Source organism: Pocillopora verrucosa, chromosome 2 (assembly GCF_036669915.1).
Source record: "Pocillopora verrucosa isolate sample1 chromosome 2, ASM3666991v2, whole genome shotgun sequence".
Classification (NCBI taxonomy): domain Eukaryota; kingdom Metazoa; phylum Cnidaria; class Anthozoa; order Scleractinia; family Pocilloporidae; genus Pocillopora; species Pocillopora verrucosa.
Window position 1 is genome coordinate 1,139,109 of NC_089313.1, and position 24,815 is coordinate 1,163,923.

At 38.4% G+C, this 24,815-nt stretch overlaps 3 protein-coding genes across 5 annotated transcripts; 1 reads left to right on the forward strand and 2 right to left on the reverse strand.

Moving 5' to 3' along the window:
* Positions 1 to 359: 359 nt before the first annotated feature.
* On the reverse strand, positions 360 to 13,251 carry LOC131797335 (uncharacterized). The gene is made up of 11 exons (XM_066162295.1): positions 12,523 to 13,251; positions 11,565 to 11,742; positions 10,213 to 11,020; positions 9,868 to 10,058; positions 9,230 to 9,406; positions 8,581 to 8,928; positions 7,769 to 7,848; positions 7,039 to 7,533; positions 2,005 to 3,658; positions 1,178 to 1,257; positions 360 to 938 (listed from the first exon to the last, which is right to left on the reverse strand). Exons 1-11 carry the CDS (start codon positions 12,765 to 12,767, stop codon positions 434 to 436), a joined length of 4,761 nt encoding a protein of 1,586 aa, XP_066018392.1. The 5' UTR covers positions 12,768 to 13,251; the 3' UTR covers positions 360 to 433.
* Positions 13,252 to 13,343: 92 nt separating this feature from the next.
* On the forward strand, positions 13,344 to 23,406 carry LOC131797364 (2-oxoglutarate and iron-dependent oxygenase domain-containing protein 2). Of its 3 annotated transcripts, none has more exons than XR_010716621.1 (9): positions 13,344 to 13,467; positions 13,600 to 13,656; positions 14,221 to 14,331; positions 14,762 to 14,864; positions 15,476 to 15,600; positions 16,584 to 16,841; positions 17,499 to 17,794; positions 18,042 to 18,137; positions 20,479 to 23,406. XR_010716621.1 is itself a non-coding variant. In XM_066162107.1 (8 exons), the coding sequence occupies exons 1-7, from the start codon at positions 13,345 to 13,347 to the stop codon at positions 17,754 to 17,756; spliced, it is 1,035 nt and encodes a 344-aa protein (XP_066018204.1). In that variant the 5' UTR covers position 13,344; the 3' UTR covers positions 17,757 to 17,794; positions 18,042 to 18,625. The 3 variants fall into 3 exon arrangements, 1 of the variants encoding a protein (XP_066018204.1); XR_010716622.1 differs by lacking the exon at positions 20,479 to 23,406 and adding an exon at positions 18,726 to 18,792; XM_066162107.1 differs by lacking the exon at positions 20,479 to 23,406 and having other exon boundaries at positions 18,042 to 18,625.
* On the reverse strand, positions 18,753 to 20,002 carry LOC131797363 (penicillin V acylase). The gene has a single exon (XM_059114979.2). The coding sequence runs from the start codon at positions 20,000 to 20,002 to the stop codon at positions 18,896 to 18,898; it is 1,107 nt and encodes a 368-aa protein (XP_058970962.2). The 3' UTR covers positions 18,753 to 18,895.
* Positions 23,407 to 24,815: the final 1,409 nt, after the last annotated feature.

Genomic DNA, 24,815 nt, shown 5'->3' on the forward strand with positions numbered 1-24,815 from the left:
TCTGGTTAGAGAAGTTGGATTTACCGCCAAGACGTGTAACGAGCATACTGGCCTCATGAATCATGGTTTAAATCATTAGTAGGGTCAGTTTATATGTTTTTAAAATAGCTTTCCATTGAAACCTTTCAGACACGAAAAAGAGTGATTTTTCGGAAAAGCACAGCGGATAAGAGGATAAAGTTGCCTTCATGCTGATTCATGGCCACTCTGAGAAGACGTAAGATCTTTGCGTCGACGTTCAACTCGTTTATGCGAAGCTAGTGGAACCTGGTGTATTTGCTCCCTCAAAACTCAACAGAATCAATAGTGGGGACATAATGGCTTGCCTTAAAGAGATATTTTAATCATCCTTTGTCAAATCTTTTCAATATCCTTTTAATAGCTCCAAACAAATTCTTTGCACGTATTCAATGATGTCATAATGTTTAGTTGGTCACTTATAGTTTGCATTAATTGCATCGTAACAAAAAGATTTATGGATATCCAAATCTTTCTGTGTCTTGTACATCTTATCACAACTCATACAAACAAACACGTTCATGGGCGTGTACCGTGTTGAGGCAGGGCTCGTGCGTCTAATGTCACGCCCACCCCTCCCCTCACGGACTGTTATGTCCAGGGTAGGGGCAGGAGAATGTTCCCATTCGTGTTTCTGTGTGTGTCCTTCCGCTAGTCTTCCTAATATCCTTGTTGCATGTTTCCCATTGGCAGCAGGTTTCGCACTCAACGAAGCACTTTGTTTAGTCTCAGAAAATCTTGTGGTTGTTGCCATTGTCCTTGTCTTCGCGGACTGGGCTCTAGGTTTCTCAGGTGGGTGGGGTTGTATTTGGTTTGACATGTAGTGGTCTGAGTACGACCGCTGTCCTTCTCTTACGGCAGATGCAGAGCGCTTGTAAGAAACATTTGAGTTTTCTTTATAAAAATTCTGCGCAGGAGACCTGCAAATGAGAAAAGACATTCAAGGGAAAAAGCTTTATCAGTTACATGGGTTTACTGTGAAGATGGCATAACTTGAAAAAAAATAACAATAAAGTGTGGTGGTAAGGGCTGCTATTACCAAGTAACAAAAACAAGAATTTGACATGGAAAGAAACAATCAGTTTGCCACAATAATTCCAAGCTAAATATTGTCGTGAACTTGCTTTTGAGATCTGTATTGTTACTTAATAAACAGAACCTTCTGGGTAAATCTTTCTGTTCTTCAGTTAGTTCAGGTTCGTCACTGTGTTGCTTCCACAATGGAACAGGTTCTTGTACCTAAAAAATATTAGGAAGTTTTGACGGTTTTAAATGAAAGTTGGAAACATTGAGAGAGAACTAGGGAACGAGGAAAGTATCTTGAATGTTAATGGGCCTATCCAGTAGGAACACGTGTTATAGGGGAGGGACACAGCACTAGGGCATTTGCAACAGCCTCTAAGAACAAAGACAACTGCACGATTAATCTATCAAACATAAGGAAAATTCACATGACCGATGCAAAGCGCGGGAAAACAAGACACTAGTGACCAAGTAACAAGTGGATGGATTTGTAAAGGCTGGGATGATTTGGTTGAGTACGATGACGAGAGTTTTAAACAATCATAGAGAATATTCATGGGAAACCGAAAAGGGAAGAATTTCTTGTTTTTCCACATTTCAAACGAACAAATACTCCGTCAGATTTGATTGTTGAGTTGTGACAACAGCTGCCAAGAAAAAACAAGTGATAAAACATGTGCAACCAGAAGGGGAAGGTGAGGGTATTTTCGGATATGATAAATTGATCGGATGCGACATTTTCATAAACTTATTTTGACAAAGCCATTCGCTGTGTCGGAAACACTGAGAGAGAACAAGGGCTACCGCTCAAAACGTCAGCTTTAGAAACTATTTGTGGTGGCCAATGTACATTAACAATTTTGTTGAAAAGCCAAATTATCTCATTTACACGAAATTCGAGGAAAATCTTTGGGAGTTTGCGTTGAGGGAGATGGAGACTGTTTAATATTGTCTTCCACTTACTCTTTTTTTGGAGATGTTTTCTCGAGCATTCATCAAGACAGATATAGACTTCTTCGACTTTCCATTTTGTTTCTCAAGAGTCAAAATTCTGATATTGTTGGCCATAACTTGTCTCTCCATATCTTTAGCTACCTCTGCTTCTGATGGAACCTCGCCATTAAACATCACCTCTTTGTCTGACGAGGAAGATTTCTGCTGTTTGGAATCAATGGATGGAAATTCTACCTCGAGTAGAAGTTTTTCTTTGCTTTCTTTTAGCTGCTGTTCAAGTTCGTTCGCCTCTGCCTCAAGTTCTTCCACTTCACGCCGAAGTTTTTCCAGAATGTTCTGTGCGGAAACAGAGGAGAGGCACCTGGTGTTGTGTTCCAAGTTTTCAGATTTTAAGCGAGGCCAACAATTTGCTAGTATTCTCCCTTTCTTATTCTTACCACTGTCAATGGTGCGGAGTTTGTTAACGAAGTCGTTACACTGGCTCTCCCAGTTGTACTTTTTCCCATACCAAGTACGCAGATTTTCAGTTTCTTGAAGTCGAGTTGCCCTGTCTTTCTTCCAGACTTGCTCTATGGCGCTGGCCCACACACTGGGATCCTCGGAGTCGATTACATAAAATGAACCGAATGGGACTTTGCTGAGTGCTTCTCCAAATCCCGTGTTGCGGCTCACAAGTACAGGCAGGCCAGCAGATAAAGCTTCGAGAGCTGTGAGTCCAAAGCCGTCGGATCGTGAGGGCAGGAGGGCGAGATCCACTTCACAAAATAACTGGATGAACTCCTGTGTACTCTTAAGAAAACCTCTCACCTCTAGATTTTGTAGAGAAATACCGCACTCCAAAAGCCTGTTAGCAACCTTCTGGAAGTTTTCATTACGTACACCGGCGAAGATAAGTTTTGTGTTGGGTAACAAAGCTACGGCTTTAGCTGTGATATCAAACCCCTTCAGTGCGAAATCTTCCTCATCGTCACGGCCAAATACCAAAACTCGACACTTTTTCTCATCTTGGGGTGCATGTTGTATGTCCGAGTATTCGTTGAAAATCCCAGGAGTTAGATTGATAACATCATCAGGATCCTTTTTACACCACCGAAGATAACAACGGAAAGCTTCGCTCAACTTTGGCCCAACTCCAACGACTAAATCAGCCAATTTGCTAAGTTCAACTTCAACTTCATGCTTCATCTCACTCTTAATGATGGGATTCCCATAAGTTTTGAACATGCCCAGTTCTTTTGGAATGGTATGAACAATTTGAACCCATCTGCATCGGCGTCTGTCTCTGATCATTTTGGCTGGTGGCCCGAGTTTTTCTCCGTGACCAATAACTACGTCAATCGGGAGATCAACAGGTGGAACGCAGAGCCAAACTTTTTTTTCCATCCCAGGCTGCTTTTCGGCTTTAACAACATTAATGTTATGTTTGACAGCTTCTTTCTTTTCTTCTTCGCTGCATTCAGGAAGGAAGACTGTCACATCAACCAAAGGATGTTTATCCAACTGAATGGCAAGTACTCTGTTCAAGGTTGATATTCCTCCCTTCCTGGACCACCATTCAAATGACAAAAGCAAAACGTTTAGTTTCTTGAGAGGTGAACTTTGTTCTTGTTCCCTCGCTTTCTGGAAGGTAGACAGCATTTCAGCACCAGAGATGTACGTAAACCTAACAAGACAAACATCCTAGACACTTACAGCTGATCTGGATAATGAACGGGTGATGAACTTCGGAGTGAAAAGCTAAAGGACCTAATTATGCGTCGATCAGTTCGAAGTCTCAACATTCCCCCTCCCCGGGCAATCCCCTAAGTATCTGAACTTATAAAGAATGGTGTAGTAAAAACTAGGGAGAAAAAAAATTCCTTATTCAGTTTTTTTGTTAAATCCAAAATCACCGACGTGACTTTCTACACATTGGCCAAGCTTTAAAACCTAGAACTTTTCTTCTTAGCCATTTTCTTGGGAAAGTAAACTATTTACCTTAAACACCTCCGTATTTAAAGATTTAACACTTATATTACCTGAAGAGACTTCACACTTTCGGTCCAAACTCCCCACACCAGCAAGGAAAGGTTCAAATTCGCCACTCCCAGGTGTCGACGACAGTTAAATGGTCGTTGAACTAAAAACAAAGTGAACAAAATGACAAATTGTGTGTTTGCGATTGTAAAACATTTTTGGATAGTAATACTGATGATAGTAAAAATCATAAAATTAGCAATGACGAAAATAATAACAATAATACTTACGATGATAAAATTGATGAAGACCTGGTCGACCTGGAGGACAGGAATGTACAAGGACCTATATGGAGGACAGAATCATTAGAAGAAGACAAGATAATGAAAGAACATTGTAGTAAACGTTAAATCGAGGCTTCTCCATTTAATGATCATCCTTAATTCTCTTCGCCAATTCGTCAATTTTGTTTACTTAGCAATTACGTCATAAGCTTTAACATGTGAACGTATATATACAGATGCTGTTAGCGGCCCTCTTTCAGTAGTTCTAGTTTCAGCTTTACAGAGCTACCTTACGTATTTTTGGTAAATTAAGGTTAGGTCACCCTTAGCTATTTGGAGTGCAAGCGGGAACCGATGTGTAAGTATAGACTATTTCTACCCCTATTCTGAAGTACAAATTCAAACTTATTGCCCTTTTCCCTAAATTCGCGTTTTTAACCAACTGAATCAAAAGGCATCATTACAAGTTAAGTACGTGGCAGCTCCCAGTTTTTCAAAGGACCTATTTAGTTTTTATGTAGCCTTTTATCTCCTGCAATTCTATAAACTTAAGGATTTTATAATTGATATCGTTGATATTATTGTTATCGCTTTAGAACAATTAGAAGTTCACGTATTCTCTCGGTATTTTTTATTTCCTTTGTCTTTAGAGATCAGTTAGAAACATTTGTTACGCCGCAATTATGATCAGAATGTTCATTATTAATTCGACCGTGATTCCCGTTATCCTGTAATCTGTTGTCATTTAGTAATCAGTTGATTCATTGCATTAAATCTCAGTTTACGTTCGATTATCGTCAGTAAATCATCGTTAATCACAGCTGATTTTCTGTGATCTCTGGCCCTATTCGATCAGTAAGCATTTCCCGCACGCAAAGTTCAACGCGACAAGTTGTTGACAAGTGGTCTCTGCCTCTTCAGAAGTCACCGCGAACCTGGCGTTACAAACACCAAGTGAAGAATTTGCTCAAAATTTACGGGTTCAATTTACAGTTCCTTATAATTAAACAGTCAAACCAATGTACTATGGCCAAGTAAAAGAATTTGAAGAGGTACAATGGTGGAAATAAACAGCTCAGGGATAGCAGGCCTCAGAGAATGGTGGAAACTTATCGAAATATGTGATTTCAGTCACGTTGGTGTTTTTTGCAACTTATTTATCATCTAAACGTTTTTATTCTTCAGCTCTGAACTATTCGGGAAAAAATGGCGAGGCAAAAATAATTTCCAACTAGGTGACTAGAGAAACACTCAATTTGAGAACAGGACTTGACAGCGAAAAATGTTCAGGTTTAAATAGGACTGTTTCCTAACTTGTATATTAAAATGTCAAAAAGTTCCGCCTCGGCGTTGAATCGAAAGAGTTCACCCGCTAAGAAACGGCCTTTCAAATCTTCGTTTGCGACTCAGAAAGCAACGATCCATTTGCGTTGTGTTTGCTGACTTCATCATTAGTCACTGTCCTTATATGGCTCGATATTCGAGTATCAAAACAGCAGAAAATTCTCGAACATCATTAGCATTATTCATTGACCTGCTGTTATCAATTTCACTTAGCAACTGCGAATAATCAGGGAGATGGAAAAAATTCCGCTTTCTCGGTTAGAAACTGTTAGTTTGTTGGAAAAGACCGAATATACATCAGTGCAATGCACACAGTTTGTTGAAATACGGAAAGCGCGCTGACAGATATAGGTTCAAAAATACAAAACGTGTCCGCTCCAAGGGACAATGGTTGTTGCCTACTGATCAGTTTCATACCGATCGGGCTCAAATTTTCTTAGATGCAAAAATAGTATTGTCGCTCACGGTAAACCTAACATTTCAGTTTGGCAGTTGCTACCCTGAAATATGTGGAAATATATTCTGGGACTCAGTGAAGATTAGCACAATATCTTACTAGTCGCGAGACGGAAATCATTTGTAGCTTTCCCACACAGCTAGCGAGAACAGGACGTGAAAAATTCCTTGTCGCTGTGACTGGAAATATTGCAACTCATAAAAAACACCAATTACTACCAGCTTCAAAATTCAATCTACACTTATCTGAGTGGATAGTGTACTTAAAAAACGAATTTAAAATAGTGCAAGACGGAAGTTGTCACCGAAAGTGAAAGTAAGATACCTTCCTTTCCCAGTTCCAGCCACTCACTTCTACCGAGCAGTGTAGTCTGTTGCCAATTTCGCGGAATAAAAGAAAATAATCTTAGGACCCTAACACGGATTAGCTTTTCTAGTTGCCACAACGTCACTGTTATTCGCCCTCTTCGTCCCTTGCGATTTCCAAAGTTCTCCACGGCCGAGGAAATTCTGGGAGTCACTCTTAATAATTCGTGTCCAGTGTTAACGCGTCCAACCCTTCTAAGAGCCAAATAATTAAAATATCTTTTTATGATACATCCTCGACACGAACAGACGCGACTTTTCGAAAAGCGCCTCTGAAGGTTAACCGTTACCTAAAAAATGGGATAGGATAAAGTTGTCTTTCTGCCGATGCATGGTAACTTTAGGAAAACATAAAATCTTTAAGTTATCATTCATCTCGTTCAGGCGTGTAGCATAGGCATATGTGCTCACCAAGAACTCAAACAAATTCAACACTGGGGTGATAATGGTTAACGTCTTACAATTCATTTTATTATTGTATGGAAAGCATTTCTTCAACATAAACTGAACAAGCAATGTATGTGCATTGAATGTATAATACTTCATTTCACAATGAATTTGTTTTTGATTTTAATAGCTTCAAAAAACTTCTTGGATGTATTCAATAATGTAGTAAAGCTTATCTGGTCATGTGTAGTTTTCATTCACTGCACCATAACAGAAAGATTTATGGATATCCAAATCTTTCTGTGTGTTGTACATCTTATCACAACTCAAACAAACAAACACGTTCATAGGCGTGTACCGTGTTGAGGTAGGGCTCGTGCGTCCAATTTCACGCCCAACCCTCCCCTCACGGGCTGTTACGTCCAGGGTAGGGGCAGGAGAATGTTCCCATTCATGTCTCAGTGTGTGTCCTTCTGCTAGTCTTCCCAAAATGCCGGTTGCATGTTTCCCGCTAGCAGCAAGTTTCGCACTCAATGAAGCACTTTGTTTAGTCTCGGCAAATTTTGAGGTTGTTGCCTTCGTCCTTGTCTTCGCGGACTGGGCTCTAGGTTTCTCAGGTGGGCGGGGCTGTATTTGGTTTGACATGTAGTGGTCTGAGTTCGACCGCTGTCCTTCTCTTATGGCAGATGCAGGGCGTTTGTGAGAAACATTTGGGTTTTCTTCATAAAAATTCTGCACAGGAGACCTGCGAATGGAAATAGACGTTCAAGCGAAAAAGTTTTATCAGTTTCAACATGGGTTTACTGTTAAGACAACTTTTTTGAAAAAAAGTAAAGTATGGTGGTAAGAGCTGCTATTTCAAAGTATCAAAAAGAAGAATTTAACTTGGAAAGAAACAGTCAGTTCGCTACAATAATTCCAATCTAAATATTGTCGTGAACTTGCTTTCGAGATCTGTAATGTTACTTAATAAACAGAACCTTCTGAGTAAATCTCTCTGATCTTCTATTAGTCCAGGTTCGTCACTGTGTTGCTTCCACAATGGAACAGGTTCTTGTACCTAAAAAATATTACGAATTTTTGACAGTTTTAAGAGAACGTTGGAAACATTGAGAGAGAACGAGAGAACGTGGTAAGTTGTTTGAATGTTAATGAGCCTATCCTGTAAGAGCAAGTGCAATAAGGGAGGGACACAGCACTAAGGCATTTACAACAGCCTATCACAACGAAGATGACTGTGCGATGAACCAATAGAAGCGTAAAGAAAATTCACATGACCGATGCAAAGCGCGGGAAAACAAGACGCGTGTGACCAAGTAGCGAGTGGATTGCCGGGATGATTTGGTTGAGTAAGATAACAAGAGTTTTAACCAATCACAGAAAATATTCAAGGAAAACCGAAAAGGGAAAAAGTTCTTGTTTTTCTACTTTCAAACGAACAATTACTCCATCAGTTTCGATCGTCAAGTCGCGACAACAGCTGCCAAGAAAAAACAACTGACAAAACACGTGCAACCACAAGAGGTAGGTAAGTGTATTTTCGGATATGATAAATTAATCGCATGCGACATTCTTCATAAGTCATTTTAACGAAGCCGTTCGTTCTTCGCACTGAGAGAGAACGAGGGCTACCGCTCAAAACGTTAGCTTTAGAAACTATTCATGGTGGCCAATTTACATTAACAATTTTGTTGACAAGACCAAATTATCCCATTCACACGAAATTCGAGGAAAATCTTTGGGAGTTTGCGTTGAGGGAGATGGAGACTGTTTAGTGTTGTCTTCCACTTACTTTCTTCTTGGAGATGTTTTCTCGAGCGTTCATCAAGAAAGATATAGACTTCCTCAACTTTTCATTTTGTTCCTCAAGAGTCATAATTCTGATATTGTTGGCCATAACTTGTCTCTCCATATCTTTAGCTACCTCTGCTTCTGAAGGAACTTCCCCATTAAACATCACCTCTTTGTCTGACGAGGAAGATTTCTGCTGTTTGGAATCAATGGATGGAAATTCTACCACGAGTTGAAGTTTTTCTTCGCTTTCTTTTAGCTGCTGTTCAAGTTTGTTTGTCTTTGCCTCAAATTCTTCCACTTCTTGCAGAAGTTTTTCCTTTTCAAGTCTGAGTTCTTCCAGAAGGTTCTGTGTAGAAACAGAGGGGAGGTACTTGGTGTTGTGTTCCAAGTTTAAAAATTTTAACCGTGGCCAACAGTTTAGCTTAAAATGAGCTGTATTGTTGATTAATTTTGTAGATGACCACGAATAGAAAACTCTCCCTTTCTTTATTTCACGTTTTGCTCATGGCCACACCCTGAAGCCTATGAAAAGTGCCTGCTGCAGAGAACTGGCCATCTATGGAGAATTAACCTTAACACCCAGCACAAAGTGACAAAATTATTTTAACCAAAGCCACTAACACAAAAGACAAAATGCCCCAAATTACCTGCTTGGAATCAAGCTCTTCAGAGAGGTTTGTCTTTTCAGTTTGCAAACCTTCCATCACTCCTTGCAGTTCATCTCTCTCTCCTTCTGCCTCAAGCACTCTGTCACGCAGCTCCTCACATTCATTGTCCAGATTATCCACTCTTTTAAGAAGTGCATCATGTTTGCTTTGCAAAGCCTCAGGAAGTAAATTAAATCAATGTTTGCACATGATACTCACTAAAAAGGCTGGCTGCTACAACCTTATCCCTGTTTCTACATCATCAAGTATGAGCTCCTTCTAAATCACCCCTGAACCCAGCATATTGCACATAAAACCAACCAGGGATAAAAACGAGGAATTGTCAATATAGAGCTCTGAACTAAAAGAACTGAGCCAATACTTCTTCAATAAAGAAAAGCTATGGCCTCATTTGCACTCTGTGGCACACATCCAACCAAGGACTAAGAGAGCTGCTTCCCCACCCAAAAGGCTATGCACAAGTTCAAATAAAAACATATAAGATCTTGTCATCCTCTAACAGCCTGGATTTCTAATATCATTTTCACATTAAATCCAAGCTATAAGTTTAAGAGTTACATGTACACTTGTGGTTAATCTTATCACCTCCACTAACAACAGAAACCTACATATCTAACCTGTTCGTGTTTCTCCAAGGTCTTGTTCCTGGCCTGTGTTTTTCCCAATTCAATAGAAGTGTTTTTTAGTTTGACTTGTAAGTCATCCATTTCTACCTTCAGTTGTTGTACTTCAGACTCTACCACTGTTAATCTTGCTACCTCCTTAGACTCCTTATCTAACTCTGTTAACAACCTGTTGTTTTCTTCACCTGGATGAAAAGAAAACATGAAATAAGCCACACTGATCAATTTTCTGTGTTGTCTTGTGTCAACTGGCTACATTTCATTTCCTTATTTAAAAATCAGCCGTGTTGTTTGCTGTATAACTCTTGGTAAATTTGTCATTTGTCTTTGCATACTTACCTAGAGTTTTAACTGTTTCTTTATACTTCTTTTTCTTTTCCTCCAGTTTGAGCACCATACCCTGAAGGACATCTTTTCCCTTCACAAGTTCATTGTTCACTTTTTCTGCATCAGATAATAGCAAATCTTTCTCAGCAACAACTTGTTTAAGCTTCTCTTTAAAGTCCGTTTCTTTCTTTTCACCTTCACTGTCCTTATCTAACAACTGCTTTTCCAGATCTTGGATTTGCTTTTCCAGTTGCGCACAAACTTGTTTTGACCTACTAAGTTTATCCTCCAGTGGATTTATCTGTGCATACAAATTATCCAAGTGATCATTAATTCTTGCAAGATCATGGCTCTGTTCAGATGCCCACCTAGACACATCAGCAGCAGCCATTAGCGACTGCCGCAAGAGTTTTTTCTGCTTTGCCAGCGAAGATGGAAGTCCTTGAGATTCACATACTTTTATCACCATGCTACCAACTTCAATAAGATTTTGTTGTGTTCTAGCACAAGCCTCACATGGAATAAATGCAGTGTCATAAGTCTGTGTTGATGACTCGTGATAAGTCTTTGCATTAGTAACATCTTCTACAGCAAGGGTAAGTTCCTTTGAGGGTGTAGAACTTTCTAGAGATAACTCCTCAGATGGAGAGAGAATGAACTTCACAGAAGTTCTATTAGCACTTTGGCTTTCAATTTTTCCTTGGACAACAGAAGATTTGCCTGATCTTTTATCTGATGCTTGCTTGAAGAGTTTTACCTCACTCCGCAGATCTGTTATCGTGTCTTCCATCTTGGACATTGTTTTGTTTTTGGCTTTGCTCTAGAAAACATAAATCAACTTCCATAAGTTGAAATTACCAAAGGTGATCAATATGTCATTTCTCATCTTTTGTTTTTTAATACAAGATCAAGCAAATCAGTACCCAAAAAATGAGGAGAGAGGAAACACAAACTATAATAAAAATGTAGTGCTAGGTCATTGTGGCCACTATAAATTAAGCAATGGATTGTTGTGTGCTAAACTTGGCCAGGTTGTCAGAGGATACACCTTCCCATCTCATGTAACCTCTAGGTCTGCTGAAGTTGGGACAATAAATAACATAATACAATCTATGATTAGCAGCTGTCAACCTCCTGTCAGTCAACAGATTTTTTTTAGGGAGTTGTTCTTCACAACTACTACAGGACTATCCACATTTTGGGAATTCATTTGTTCCATCCAATTCCTACAAAGTCTATTTTTATATCAATATGCATTCTTTTATTTTAAGAGCCCAACTTTTGCCAACATACCTAACAGAACAATATTTATGATTCTGAAAACACATCAAAGAAAATTTTGCCAATTTTTTAATGATTCTTACCTCAGTCTGGAGTTTCTGGATGGTTTGCTGCACATGAACAAGTTTGTTCCAAAACTTTTTGGCTACCAGTCCAACAGACATACTGGAACCTAATATTTTACCACTACTAGGCCTGCCATCACATGAGGTCAGCAGTTGGTCACTGAACTGAGCCATACATTGCAGCAAAAGAACAAGTCTGTTGAGAAAAGTCAATCAGCAGATCGTTTTTGCATTCTTGAGATTATGAAAAAGTTAATCTGCCCTTTTCTGAATAAACATCAGAAATTAATAATAATAATAATTACAATAACAACATTAATAATAGTAATAATAACAATTATTATCATTGTTACCACATTTATCAATTTTAGCATAAATAATATAAATAGTGGGGGCTAAAAACTACAAGCTAACCTATATCTATAATAACAATAACCTAGGAAGGGAAAGTCTTCATCAAAATAACATTTTGATGAAACATGAGTTCAGATTGTTTAAAAGGGAAACTATCTTAAATCTGCTCAAATTTAATTCCCTCATCCTAAGGTATTTCCAACCACTGTCACCCTCAAAACTTATGGACTGTTTGTGCCCAAAGCCTAAATCCACCCAGAAATCTCAATAAGAAAAAGATTCTAAATCTTGAATTTTAAATCTAAACAAATGCTACCATACAGATTTCACACTGCTGTGCATCTTTACAGTAATAGATCACAGGTGATGTCAAAATATGGTAGGAACAACAAAAGTGGCACATGAGTTGCATGCGAGTGTGTCATTGATGTTCCTACCACATTTGATGTCCACTGTGATCTATTACAGACCCTTGGCAACGTTGAAATTTGTTTTATATGATAAAAAGGAAATGTTACCAATCGTGATGTCGCTTATGCATCTGTTGTCCAATACAGTATAAGTAGGAACCAATCAAAATGTATGCATAGTTATTATATAGTATTATTTGTATAAAAAATACCTGTCGATCAGAAGTTCAAAAAGAATGATGTGTGACAGTTTACAGTGATCTTCATCACTGGAATATGAATATCTCTCCAGTAGTTCATCAATATCCAATTCACATGCTACCTTATCGGGATATTTCCATGATGGACTTCTTAAATGTCCCACTCTGGATAATAAATCCATTACTGTCGTTTGAACGTCATTGACGTCTTGTTTCAAGCTCTCTAAACAAGCTTCACTTCCAAGTAAATGTGCCATTGCACCGAACGCTTCACCAAGAAGCGTATTTCCTCACGTAAAAGTGGAATAAATCTCGATTGAAACCAAAGTAGATTTTTTTAATTAAAAAGACCAAATTAAATTTGTCAATTTAACTTTTTGATGTGAAAACTTGATCGACGTGTTAATTGTAATCGACACGTTCCTTTTTCAGTATTTGTTCCTTCAGATTGAAGCTAAGCAACTTTTACGCCAACATAACTGCAAGCTATCCTCTTCAAAGTTGAACAAATTGAAAGAATTGTTGCAGACATACTCTGATGTGAAGTAGTCGAAATTAATAAGTCAAGACCACTTCGACGTACACAATCAACAACGAATCTTTCCTTAGCGATCAGGAGAAGATACAAGACGCGAGAGCTGCCGAATACTTCGTAAATAATGTTATTGAGGCATGGACTTATTTTCAAACGATCAAATATTAAAATCTCTCGAAGACAAATGTGCCTCACAAGGACGCCATATTTGCTTTGGTTACAAGAAATAATCCATGATGCAACGCTTCTAGCAGAAAATAAGTCACTAGTTACCAAGCTAGCGTGTCTCACGGTTCAACATGGCGGACGAACCTGAACATTTCGTCTGTCAGTGTTTTTTCACCCATAATATTTTTCTGAATGACTACGAAGCTCACGTTACCTTCAAAAGTAAAGTTCAATTCGAGAACGAGTATCGGAAGGTACGTGGAAATTAAGACTGATCTCGGGTTTCTTGGATATCTTTGTTTTGTCACAAATTTTAAGTTTATTTATTTATTTTTTATTTTTATAATTTTTTTATTTTCCTTTTTTATTTTCTTTTTACTTGAAAGGCACTTTATCACAGAGGCTGTACAACGGACGAACAGTGGCAAGAAGTGCTTAAGCAAGTAATTCAAATGCATTTATTTCAGTAGTAAATTATTTTATTTTGTTTCGGATGTAACTATTTGTATAGTACAGAGTACAATACAAATAGTTACAGTTATAGTACAAAGGCTGACGAAGGGCTAACGCTCGAAACGTCAGTCTTTACACCCTTTACGGTGGTTAACACTAAATTACCTGTTACACTCTCCCAACGACGCATTGCACCACGGTTTCTTTAGAAACTTACCCCCTTTATTAACTTTTTGTATACCCTAACCTGCATTTTTCGCAAGACTACTTAGGCAATGGCACTGATACTACTTAAGAAAATACGATGGGTGACTTGACGGGTTAGAGTGCTCTGAGAAATTCTGATATGCAGGCTATGTGTACTACACATAGATCTCTTTTTTTATATTTTAAAACAAATTGAGAGGGTCCATGCTCAATGTTAGGTTTAAATTAATTAAGACAGAATATGGAGCTGGTTCACTACAATTACTAAAAATATCTAGGAAATTATTTGTAATCCAGTGAGAATTCATAATTGGACCTGCTTTAATTACGACATTTTCAATGCATAGGTAGAAGATGAAATAGAAAGAAGAAAGAAGCTTGGAAGAGATTCACAGAGGCATAAAAAGATCATCATCACTGATTATAAACCACTTCATCCTGATGTGTACATTTTACAGGTCAATGAATTATATGTTGATTGGTGTTAGATTACAAATATCATGTTGGGAACCAATCTCAATTTACTTCATATTTGTTTTATTGGACTCTCTGTGATATTCTACTCAGTTCTTTGTTATATTGGTCACCTGCCCTTATCTTGCTTAGGATAAGGGATCTTTGCATACATATTAGAATATTCAGTAACTGTCTACCTATAATCCCCCCTCCTCCTCCTCAGGAAGAATGTTTACATTTGTTTGTTATTTTTTAACCACAGTTACTTTGGATACCATGATAATTTCATCCTTACAGGATACTAGTCTATATGTCTATATTCATATAATGTATTTCTTGCCACCATGATGTGGGTCCAGAGATACAAATGCCTACAAATATAACATGGAATTGTACTCACTCACATCTGTATTTCTACTTCTGTTCCATCAGGAATCATTTCTTGCTGATAATTTTCTTTCATTGGTGCATTATGCTAGAGATGATGTGACAGCCACAGCTGATGGATTGCTATCCATGATAAAACATTGTGACGGCAAGTAAAAGTGTCTACTTCCTAGAAACTTTGATGAGCAAAAACTGCAACAACCCTTGGCAAGGAGCATCTTCTCAAAAGTAACAATAGACTACTTCCACTGGGGTGTCCAAAGTAATCTTTGATTGCATTAAACCTTTAAACCCTGAGAGTGATAAGCATACAATTTCTCTCTACAATATCACTAATGAATTGTGAAGTAAGGTCTTGAGAATAGAGAAAATGATCACCAACTTAAGGAGTTCTTGATTGTTAAACAAATTCTCCTTGTCAGCACCTTGGGAAATGTGTAGAGAACAGTATGGAGAATATGCATACTGATGTCAGGGCGTTAAGGGTTGGTGGTCTTTGTGTCACTGTTGTACATGACTGGCTGAGAAAACTTGTACTATCCTCTTACCCAATCAGATACAAAACTAAAACCAACCAAACTTGGAAACTCACATGAATTAGCATGAACATATCAATCATGTTTTTATTAAATATGACTGAAGTCATAACTCTGGATTAAAACATAACGATGATTATTGATAAAATTATTATTATTATTATTATTATTATTGTCACTGGAAATAAAACCAAAGTAATACTATTTTACTATTTCCTTTTAGCTGAAAAAGTCTACTCATTTCAAGTATTTACACCAGAATTCTGTAAGAAGTTTATTGAAGAAATAAGCAACTTTGAAAACACAGATCTCCCCAAGGGAAGGCCAAACACAATGAACAACTTTGGGGTGAGATTGTTGTCATTTGTTTTCAAAGATAAATTACTAGAAAGTTAAAGTAATCGAATACATGCAGTATTTGTCAAGTTAAGGGAAAAGGAAAACAGGATGTTGAAGATTTGCAGCCTCATTGGTGAAATTTTTTGTGTGTGGAATCAAGTAAGGTCAGGAGAATACGGAAATGATAAGCAACTAAAGAAGCTCTTGAATGATTTTCAAATTCTCCTGTCAGTACCAAAGGAAAAGTACAGAAAACAACATGGAGAATATGTATACTGATGCTGGCCTATAGATATAGGTTTAACAAGATGTTTGGAGAGTCTTGAATTCAGCAGTTATCAAATATCTCCAGGAATCTTAAAGCTTACAGAAAATTGTTTCCTATTGCTTTTCAAAGTAGCTCAAGGTTTCTGTAATTAAATATTGTTGGAGGTGTAGAGGCTTAAATTACTGAACTATAAATATATAAGTGGTAAACACATGCACATGCACATGAACTAATCCTGATGAGAGTGCTCTTCATGTTCTAATAATAATTTATTATATAGATACTGATGAAATACCAGGATTTTTCCTTTTACTAAACAATTATATCTTCATTGTGCACGGTGAAGATACTATTTTTATCTATCACGTGTGAGGATATTGGTGTCGCTATGGTTACTAACATGATTACCCAATTACAAGAGAGCTTCCCGCATCAGGAATTTCATCAGTGTCCCTTCACTCACTCGTAAGAGATACTTTCAGCACTCAAAGATAAAATTCATATCCCCGTGCAGCTGTGTAATATCCTCCAGATGTGCATCTGGGGTTGTGAGTCATGCATAGCTTTTGAACATGTAACTGCTTGGTTTATATTGGAATATTAAAGTAAGCTTTTTTAACCTACACTCATTGTTACAGTTATTCCCTTAAAAATTTTTGAGTATCCTTTGAGGATCACTTTTTGATGTTTTAAAATCTTTTAGACTCTAATTTTTTATTTTCAGGTTTTACTGAATGAGCTTGGTTTTGATGAGAATTTTTTTTCACCTCTGAGAACAAATTACTTGATGCCAATCACAAGATTGTTGTATCCTGAATGTGGGGGCAACGCCTTAGATTCACACAAGGCATTCACAGTACATTACAAGATAGGAGAAGATCTGGACCTCAGTTATCACTATGATAACGCTGAGGTCACTTTAAATGTTTCACTTGGTAAGGAGTTTGTTGGAGGAGAGTTGTTTTTTGGTGATATGAGACAGGTAATCTATTGTATTTTTGACGCAAAAATTTCAAATTTTCAGGAATTGCCATACATTTAATGCTTTTTGGGTATTTCTAGCAATGAAATTGAATTGTGTCACTTTTGTGACACTGAAAAACTACCTCTAGATTGAAGGAAACTAGCCTGAAGTGCAAGCATCTTATTAGGGTGAGTTAACGTTACAAGCTCGTGGTTGTTTACTCGACTGGCCATGTTTTGATTAAGATCCCCTTGAAACAAAATTTCCCCGAGCCTTCCACTGCTGTAAAAATCAAAGAAAGGAGCTGTAATTCTCACCAAGAAAACACTGAGCACTCGCTCGCCAAAATCATACCTACTCTGTAGACTGGAAACCTCGGAATTATGGCACTACAAGCAGTCCCCACCCCCCTCCCCATTTCGGTGAAGTCCTTAGCGTGGAGCTTCGGGAGTGAGGCGCGCAAAAAGTGCTACTTTTTGTGCGCCTGAATCTCAGATTCAAAGTTCCGCGCGCCGCGCTAACATAATTTATTTTCGCTGATTTTTTGACTCGCGAAGCTGACTTTGTAGTCAAAAAATAGTGGATTGCATGGGTTAACCTTTGGGAGGTAAAACAACAAATGGGACACCTTACATAAACAAGTAGTAGTTTTAATTTACCCTTGGGCCTTTTTAGGTCCCCCTGAGAGATACAGAATGTACCCAGTGTGAACATGTAACAAGTTACGGACTTCTTCACAGAGGTCAACATATGCATGGAGCATTGCCCATCCAATCAGGAGAAAGAATCAACTTGATTATCTGGATGCGTAGTTCTGTAGTGCGTAATAAATTGTGTCCGATGTGTGGCATGGAGCCTAGACTAATGCCATGTTCTGGTGAGGGGGATGGATTTACCACCGGAAATTCTGTGCCAGTCTGTTCAGCCCTTTAAGCAAGGCTAGAGGCAAAGCAAGAAGGGACCCTGAGCAGGTAAAAAGAAAACAATTGGATTCCTTCCCCTAGATTACTGCGTCATATCAAATATTCAGCCCAATTTGTGATCGTCTGGATGACTGTAGTCCTGAAAAGGACTTTTGTCAGCGACAATACCTTTCCTTTAGCCTGATCTGAAGTCATCTTAGGAGTCGACTGAATTAATTCTTATGTATTATAGTAGTCTGGCTACAAACGCTTTGTTCTTGTTTAATTGTTTGTTTTGTTTGTTTTTTATTTTTAGTTACGCAAGAAAGCGCAAGGCGAGCAAGAAAGCGCGAAGTGAGCGAGGTAGCGCTAACATGCACAAGGGTGAAGCGAGCGCGAGGGTGATCGAGAGGTAATAGGAAAATTTCTCTCCTCAACTAAACCCCTTGGAATAAAAATGCAAAGAACTCTTTCATACGAGAACCTTCCTTTGAAATGGGCCGCCCGTATCGTTAAGCTTTCCTGGCCTCAAGTAAATCGTGTGGTGTTTACACAGGCTGAAATCAAGACATAAACAAATATTTCTATCATCCTCTGATAGGGGTTGTTTGAGAAAGTATTCAGTTTTGGCTCGAATTTTTTATCCCCTGGATATGCATCCACTGCAGTTTCCCATGATACCAGTATTGAGAGCCATCACATGATAACTTTTAGGGTGTTAAGGGTTAGTGGTCTTTGTGTCACTGTTGTACATGACTGGCTGAGAAAACTTGTACTATCCTCTTACCCAATCAAATACAAAACTAAAACCAACCAAACTTGGAAAATCGCATGAATTAGCATGAACATATCAATCATGTTTTCATTAAAAATGACTGAAGTCATAACTCTGGATTAAAACATTACCATCATTATTGATGAAATTATTATTATTATTATTATTGTTATTATTATTATTATTATCGTTACCAAGTAATACTATTTTACTATTTCCTTTTAGCTGAAAAAGTCTACTTAACACCCTAACAATGATAAGGACTTTTATTTCAAAACGACAAAAATTACATTTAAGAAATCAACTTAGGATCACCTTGAAAACACCTATGCATCACAATTCATATGCCTTATGCAAGTTACTTAACCGAATAGGATGCTTAAACTAAAAGCTCCTTAAAGTTCAGTATGCACCTGAGCATCCTCAAGATCTCCGGTGACATCCACAAACCCTCCAATAGAGTTTCCAAGCTTGAGTTTCAACTTCTTGCCAGTGGTCACTTTGTCTAGATGAATCACGCGGATGGTGAGATCTTCATAAGTGCGAAAGTACATTGCCTTGTTGGTGAGGTCCTTGACCACAACCCAAGAAGTGTAGTCAGGCATATCTGGATGATCATGGGATGCGGCGACTCCGCGAGGAATATCAACAGTGTTCATGATGTGGAAAGCCAAATTCACCGCCTCATCACTTTTCTTGGCAGTATCAGCAAAGTGCACCATGGCTGCAGAACGTACCAGTCTCGATGGAGGAGTGAGATCTCCTGGGACACCAAGAAGTCCACTTCCTTGGCCAGTGGGTGGGAACGTTGTTTCACCCAATACCAAAGGATCATGAGCGAACTTGGAAAGCTGGACGTAATTGCGGAGGTTCAGCATTTGGAAGTCATAGGGTGGAGAGTTGGTCACGACACCAATTGTATTTTCGTGCAGCTTTGGTCCCTGTTCGGTGTACTCAATGACGATTCCGTCACCACTTTTGTCGGTGATGGACCAGTGCAATTCGGAGATGGACCCGTTCACAGATTGTCCCCACACAAGTGGAAATGAGTCCTTTTTCCAAGCCATTCGCACCTCTTCAGCAGTTGCGAAGTTGCCTAGAATCCATGACAGGAACTGCGAGTTGGAAATGGCCGAGCCGCACTTGTCCTGGGGGACAACCTGATATTTGGCAAAAACAGGAAACATGAGTGCACCAACGGAAAGTCCAGCGTCATTTTGGCCATCAGTTGCATAAGGCAAATTCCAAGCGTCAATGTAAGCGATCTTGTAGCTGTTGGTCCAGGTTATTGCTGGTGAACTACGGGAACAAGTCTTTGGCAGTTCTGCAGTGTGGGGGTAATCCTTGGGTTCCACCACGACATGCGACGAAAGATCCATAATAAACTCCATGCTCCGCCCGACTATGACGGTTTTGTCCTCGGCGATCACTCGGATCTCGGTACAAGCGTCAGTGGCAAGAAAAAGCTTTAGCAGTATTGGAACCACGAGTGCAAACTTCATTGTTTTAGAGGATTCAGAAAGGCGACAATCTGAACAAAGATTTCTTTCAATGTGCAACAAAAATGTTTCACCTCTTCTTTTATAGTGACCTTCAAGGAAATGCAAAACACGTGTCTATTATTTAGCAATGACACTTATCAAAAAAATTACATTCGAGAGGTTTCTTAATTAAAATATCACGACCCCCTGCAGCCAATTTAAAACTTAATGAGTGGCCTACATTGTCAATTAAAACACTGAAACTTCCTTTAAGTGCTTGAGATCGTTTACTATCAGTAAGCATATCCCAAAAATGAGTAAATAGATAAGTAAATATCGTCAACCCTGTGGAAAATTTCTCTTTCGCATACAATAGTTTAATTGGCTATTTAAAATGATTGATCTGTTTGGAAACTGATCAAACATAACATATTTATAGCATAGTTAGTAAGGCTGTATAGTGATAAAACCCAACTTTTTTTTTTTTTTTTTTGCAGTTTGCGGTCTTCGTTAGATTTTTGGATCTTGCTTTTCTCATCATTTGACAGTATTCCACTCATTTCTAAGTAACTTATTGACAGAAGCTGCTGTTGGTTTGTTCAGTCACACTGTGGAAACACTAAACCAAAAGATTATGTTTGGTCGGGAACCTCCCATGGATCTTATCAAGGAGCACCGTTGTTTTCATCTTTGATCTTTGCCGGCTCTCTAGACAAGTCACCATTTAAATTTTTTTTTAATTGCTATTTTTGTTTCATCAGTAGTTTTATAATGGTAATTGAACTGAGTGGAGTGCAATTTGGGCTGAAATCATACGCGTGATTTCAAAATTGAACGAGCGCGCAGCGCGAGTTCAATTTGAAATCACAAGTATGATTTCAGACCAAAATTGCACAACACGAAGTTCAATTACCGCTTTATTACATCCATTTTGAAATCGCCCAAATACAGGACTTCAAATATTTTGTTACTACAATACTGAGCCAGTTTTAAATTAAATTCATCCATTTTTGGGAGGAAAAAAAATAAGCCGAGTTCTGGAAACAAAAGTTGTAAAATTTGCCACATGACACTTCATATCTTACATCTTCCTGCAGTTTGATCGGTTACTTTAAACAAACCTTGAAGTCTGATTGGTTGTTTTGTTTTTAGTGTAGCCTCCTCATAAAGCAAAAAATGGTGCAATTTGTGTATAAATTGCACCAATTAGAGCCAATCAGATTACAGGGACCACCAGTGATTTCAAAATGGGTGTAATAAATCTTACAAGTCACCACTATAAAGATAATACTTTACTTAATCATGATTGCCACAGGTCAGGGAAAAGTCTGGAAATTTTACATTGAGTCAGGGAAAATTTACCACGGAAAATTTACCAGTCTGAGATATAACAAGGCTATATCTCAGACTGACTAAAACTGCAATCAATTGTTCTCCTATTTTATGGCCGGACACACCTTGATTAAACGTGAGCTGATAGGCTATAAAGATCTTTCAGACAAAAGAGAAACAAAGCTATTCCTCAAAGAAGACAGAACGTGACGCTCGATTTCTGGGCCGATACTTTACAGTCATTACATCAGATAATTACATAAGATAATTTCTTCTTGAGGTTTTCGTACCGTGTTTAAGACTACCATTCAACATAGGTCGAGAATTACTTCCGACTACGTACATCACAGACTTTATGATGCAGACAAGTCTTCTTACGCGAATGAGAGAAGCCTTTTATGTTTACGTAGTAAACCTCAAAAATGGATAACTCGCGAAAATGGATTCTTTTCAACATAGTAAGCGGTCAGATAACAAGCAATGCACTCTGGAAGTAAAGTGAAGTATTTTTATTGAGAATTTAACTGCATTTTTTTTATTCCCCAGAGCGGTCGTAAAGATTTCTATACAAACTCTCATAGTTTCGCCATGACTTGCAGCTGGAGTTTGCGCCGCCTGTGATGATTTAACCGAAAGAATGTCAGGATTAACTGAATAAAATCAAATTAATCAAACGGTAATTTTGATGAAATCTTTATCACAAGTCGTGACTAGTAAGTTAAACAACTAGCAAGTAACAACAAAAGAAAAAGAAAATCAGTGGTGACTGGCCTGGAGAGCCGGTAAAGATCAAAGACGAAACAACAGTGCTCCTTGATAAGATGCATGGGAGGTTCCGGACCGAACATAATCTTAAAATAGCGATTAACAAAGGAAAGAATCAATGGTGACTAACCTGAAGAGCCGGTAAAGATCAAAGACGAAACAACATTGCTCCTTGATGAGATGCATAGGAGGTTCCCGACCGAACATAATCTTTTGGTTTATACTGAATTAGTGTTCCCGCAGTGTGACTGAACAAATCAACCGCAGCTATTGTCAACAAGTTACTTAGAAATGAGTGGAAAAATGTCAAATGATGGGCAAGGCAAGGTCCACATCAAGGATCTGCATACATCGAGGATTTTGCAACTCTCAATGCGGCGAGAGGATCATCGTACGAAATATGATCCAGCGATATCACGTGTAATAGTTACTGTTTTTGGAGTTGATCGTCAGAGATAGTACGAGTTTTCACGCGTAGTTTCCGATGAGTTTAAATAAGTAAATACTTTATTATTCATTTCCTTTTTCTCGTAAAATTATTTGATTTAGCAAGTTTACCAAGTCTTAATCCCCCATGACTAACCGGCCCATAACCCAAACATGTTGGGTCTATGAATTGTAACTTCTTCGGCTACATTCATAAAATCTGTAAACCAGAGTAGCATCAAACCATTTCTGATTGTCCACCTGGTTGTCGTGTGAACTTTAATATATTACGAAGGCTATTTTTGACCTTGGGCTCCCTCTGGGAAGTCCAAGTAATTAGTGTTCCCACAGTGTGACTGAACAAATCAACTGCAGCTGTTGTCAATAAGTTACTTAGAAATGAGTGGAATATTGACGATGGGCAAGACCAGGTCTACATCAAGGATCTGCACACATCGAGGATTTGCAACTCTCAATGAAAAAAAATTGTGAAGTTAATTACAGGCGGCCCAAGCTCTAGCTGTGAGATGATCATCTTAAAAAATATGACCCAGCGATATCGCTGTAGTACGCGTAGTTTCCGATTAGTTTAAATTGTTAAATACTTTATGATTCGTTTCTGTTACCTCGTGAAATTATTTGGTTTAGCAAGATTACCAAGAGTCTTACTTCCCCAAGACCAACCAGCCCATAACCCAAACATGTTCACTAACAGAATACTTAAGTAGTTGTGTTAGAGTGATTAGTTGACAAAGAAAATGTTGATTAGAACTGCTCAAAAGCTTCGTTGTGCAGACAAGACATGCATGCAACTGTTTTAAAATAACGCTAAGGGAGCGAGTGGCACTGAGGCTTGTTCTATTCAGATGAGATGTTGTCGTGAACGGTCTTGCGACAAATCATCACACGCGAATAGTCGCTAGTACGATCACAGGTTTTATTCATTGTTTTCCGTCTCGATAGATATCTCAAGATTGATTGTGTAATTCTATACTAGAGGGTTTAAGGTCCAACACAGGCGGTCTAAGCTCCAGCTATGAGATGATCATTTTGTGAACTAAGAGTCATGGCTCTTACACATACACAAAAACCAAAAGGTCAAGATTGCGGCAGTTAAAAATTCAAAACAAATATTGATGGAACACTGGAATCTGATACACAATCAGCCCTTGCTGAAAACAATTTTTACAAAACTTCCGATCATCTTTTACAAAAAGGGAAAATCCCGTGAAGTGTATATGACACGAAAATTTTTCCCTGGATTTTGGCAGTTCAATATGTATGATAAGCTGTGAGACAGTTTAAAAATAATAACTTTTTTCTCTGACCGCTTTTCTTCAAGCAAAACTTGCTCGATTTCGAAATAAAACTGTCTCAGGAGACTGGGAACGAGAAACAAGGTTATGACGTCACGTTGTTTGATCGCTTGTTCAGTATCTGTCAAATCGGTCGCTTTCCACTTCGTCTGTTTCCACGACGTCCAGTGATTCTGAGGTCAGTAATGAATTGTGTGACTCCTCTAGGAGTCTCGATTGGGAGCGGAGTGACAGTTATGAAAGAGAAACTAGAGTTATCGATGGTGTTATCATCCCATATGAAGATGAGCCGCTTGCGAATTGTGGCGAAGAAGTTGTTGAAGTCCTAAATGTAATAACTGTCCTAAATGTAATAAAGTCCTAAATGTAATAACATTTGGTCCTAAATGTAATAAAGCCCTGAATGTAATAACGTTCGGTCCTAAATGTAATAAGCCTCCTATGCAATCGTTTAACTACGCTAACATTGAAATGTTAAAGTGACAGCTGTTGCACTAAAGAATCCTCTGACCAATATTTATGGAATATTGCGGGCTCACTGATATTAATCAGCGTCTTTTTATTTGTTAAAGAGGTAGGTTGAGAAGCATTGGCTACAAAACCTTATACTGATACTAATGTGCTTTTGGCATCAAATTGACGGACGCAAAAGCAACGAGAACGTTGACTAATAGCTCTCTCTATATCATTGGCTCAGACTCTTAACTGTAACAGATTTTGACGAAATACTTCTGTCATCAGTGCTGAAGTTAACACTTGATAGACCGAATTACAAGGAAAAAGAAGTCCACCGACTTATACGCTAGACAAATTCTGGGCTTTGAAGGGCATTCTTTGTATTGTCTTCCCTTGCCAGATTTGTACTGGTCTGCATAAAATATCTTCATATGCGTTATTGACCGAGCGTGAGGTCAAAATGGCTACATCACAGGACGAAATTGCAAGAATCCGTAAACGGAAACGTGGCAGAAACATGTTAAACCGTTCCGGAAACA

Coding starts and splice junctions, on each gene's coding strand:
- LOC131797335 (XM_066162295.1), bottom strand. CDS start 12,767: ATGGCACATTTACTTGGAAGTGAAGCTTGTTTAGAGAGCTTGAAACAA. Junction 11,743..12,522: donor TTTGAACTTCTGATCGACAG/GTATTTTTTATA, acceptor TTTTCTCAACAG/ACTTGTTCTTTTGCTGCAAT. Junction 7,849..8,580: donor AAAACATCTCCAAGAAGAAA/GTAAGTGGAAGA, acceptor AATATTTTTTAG/GTACAAGAACCTGTTCCATT.
- LOC131797364 (XM_066162107.1), top strand. CDS start 13,345: ATGGCGGACGAACCTGAACATTTCGTCTGTCAGTGTTTTTTCACCCAT. Junction 14,332..14,761: donor CTGATGTGTACATTTTACAG/GTCAATGAATTA, acceptor CTGTTCCATCAG/GAATCATTTCTTGCTGATAA. Junction 16,842..17,498: donor TTTTTGGTGATATGAGACAG/GTAATCTATTGT, acceptor GGGCCTTTTTAG/GTCCCCCTGAGAGATACAGA.
- LOC131797363 (XM_059114979.2), bottom strand. CDS start 20,002: ATGAAGTTTGCACTCGTGGTTCCAATACTGCTAAAGCTTTTTCTTGCC.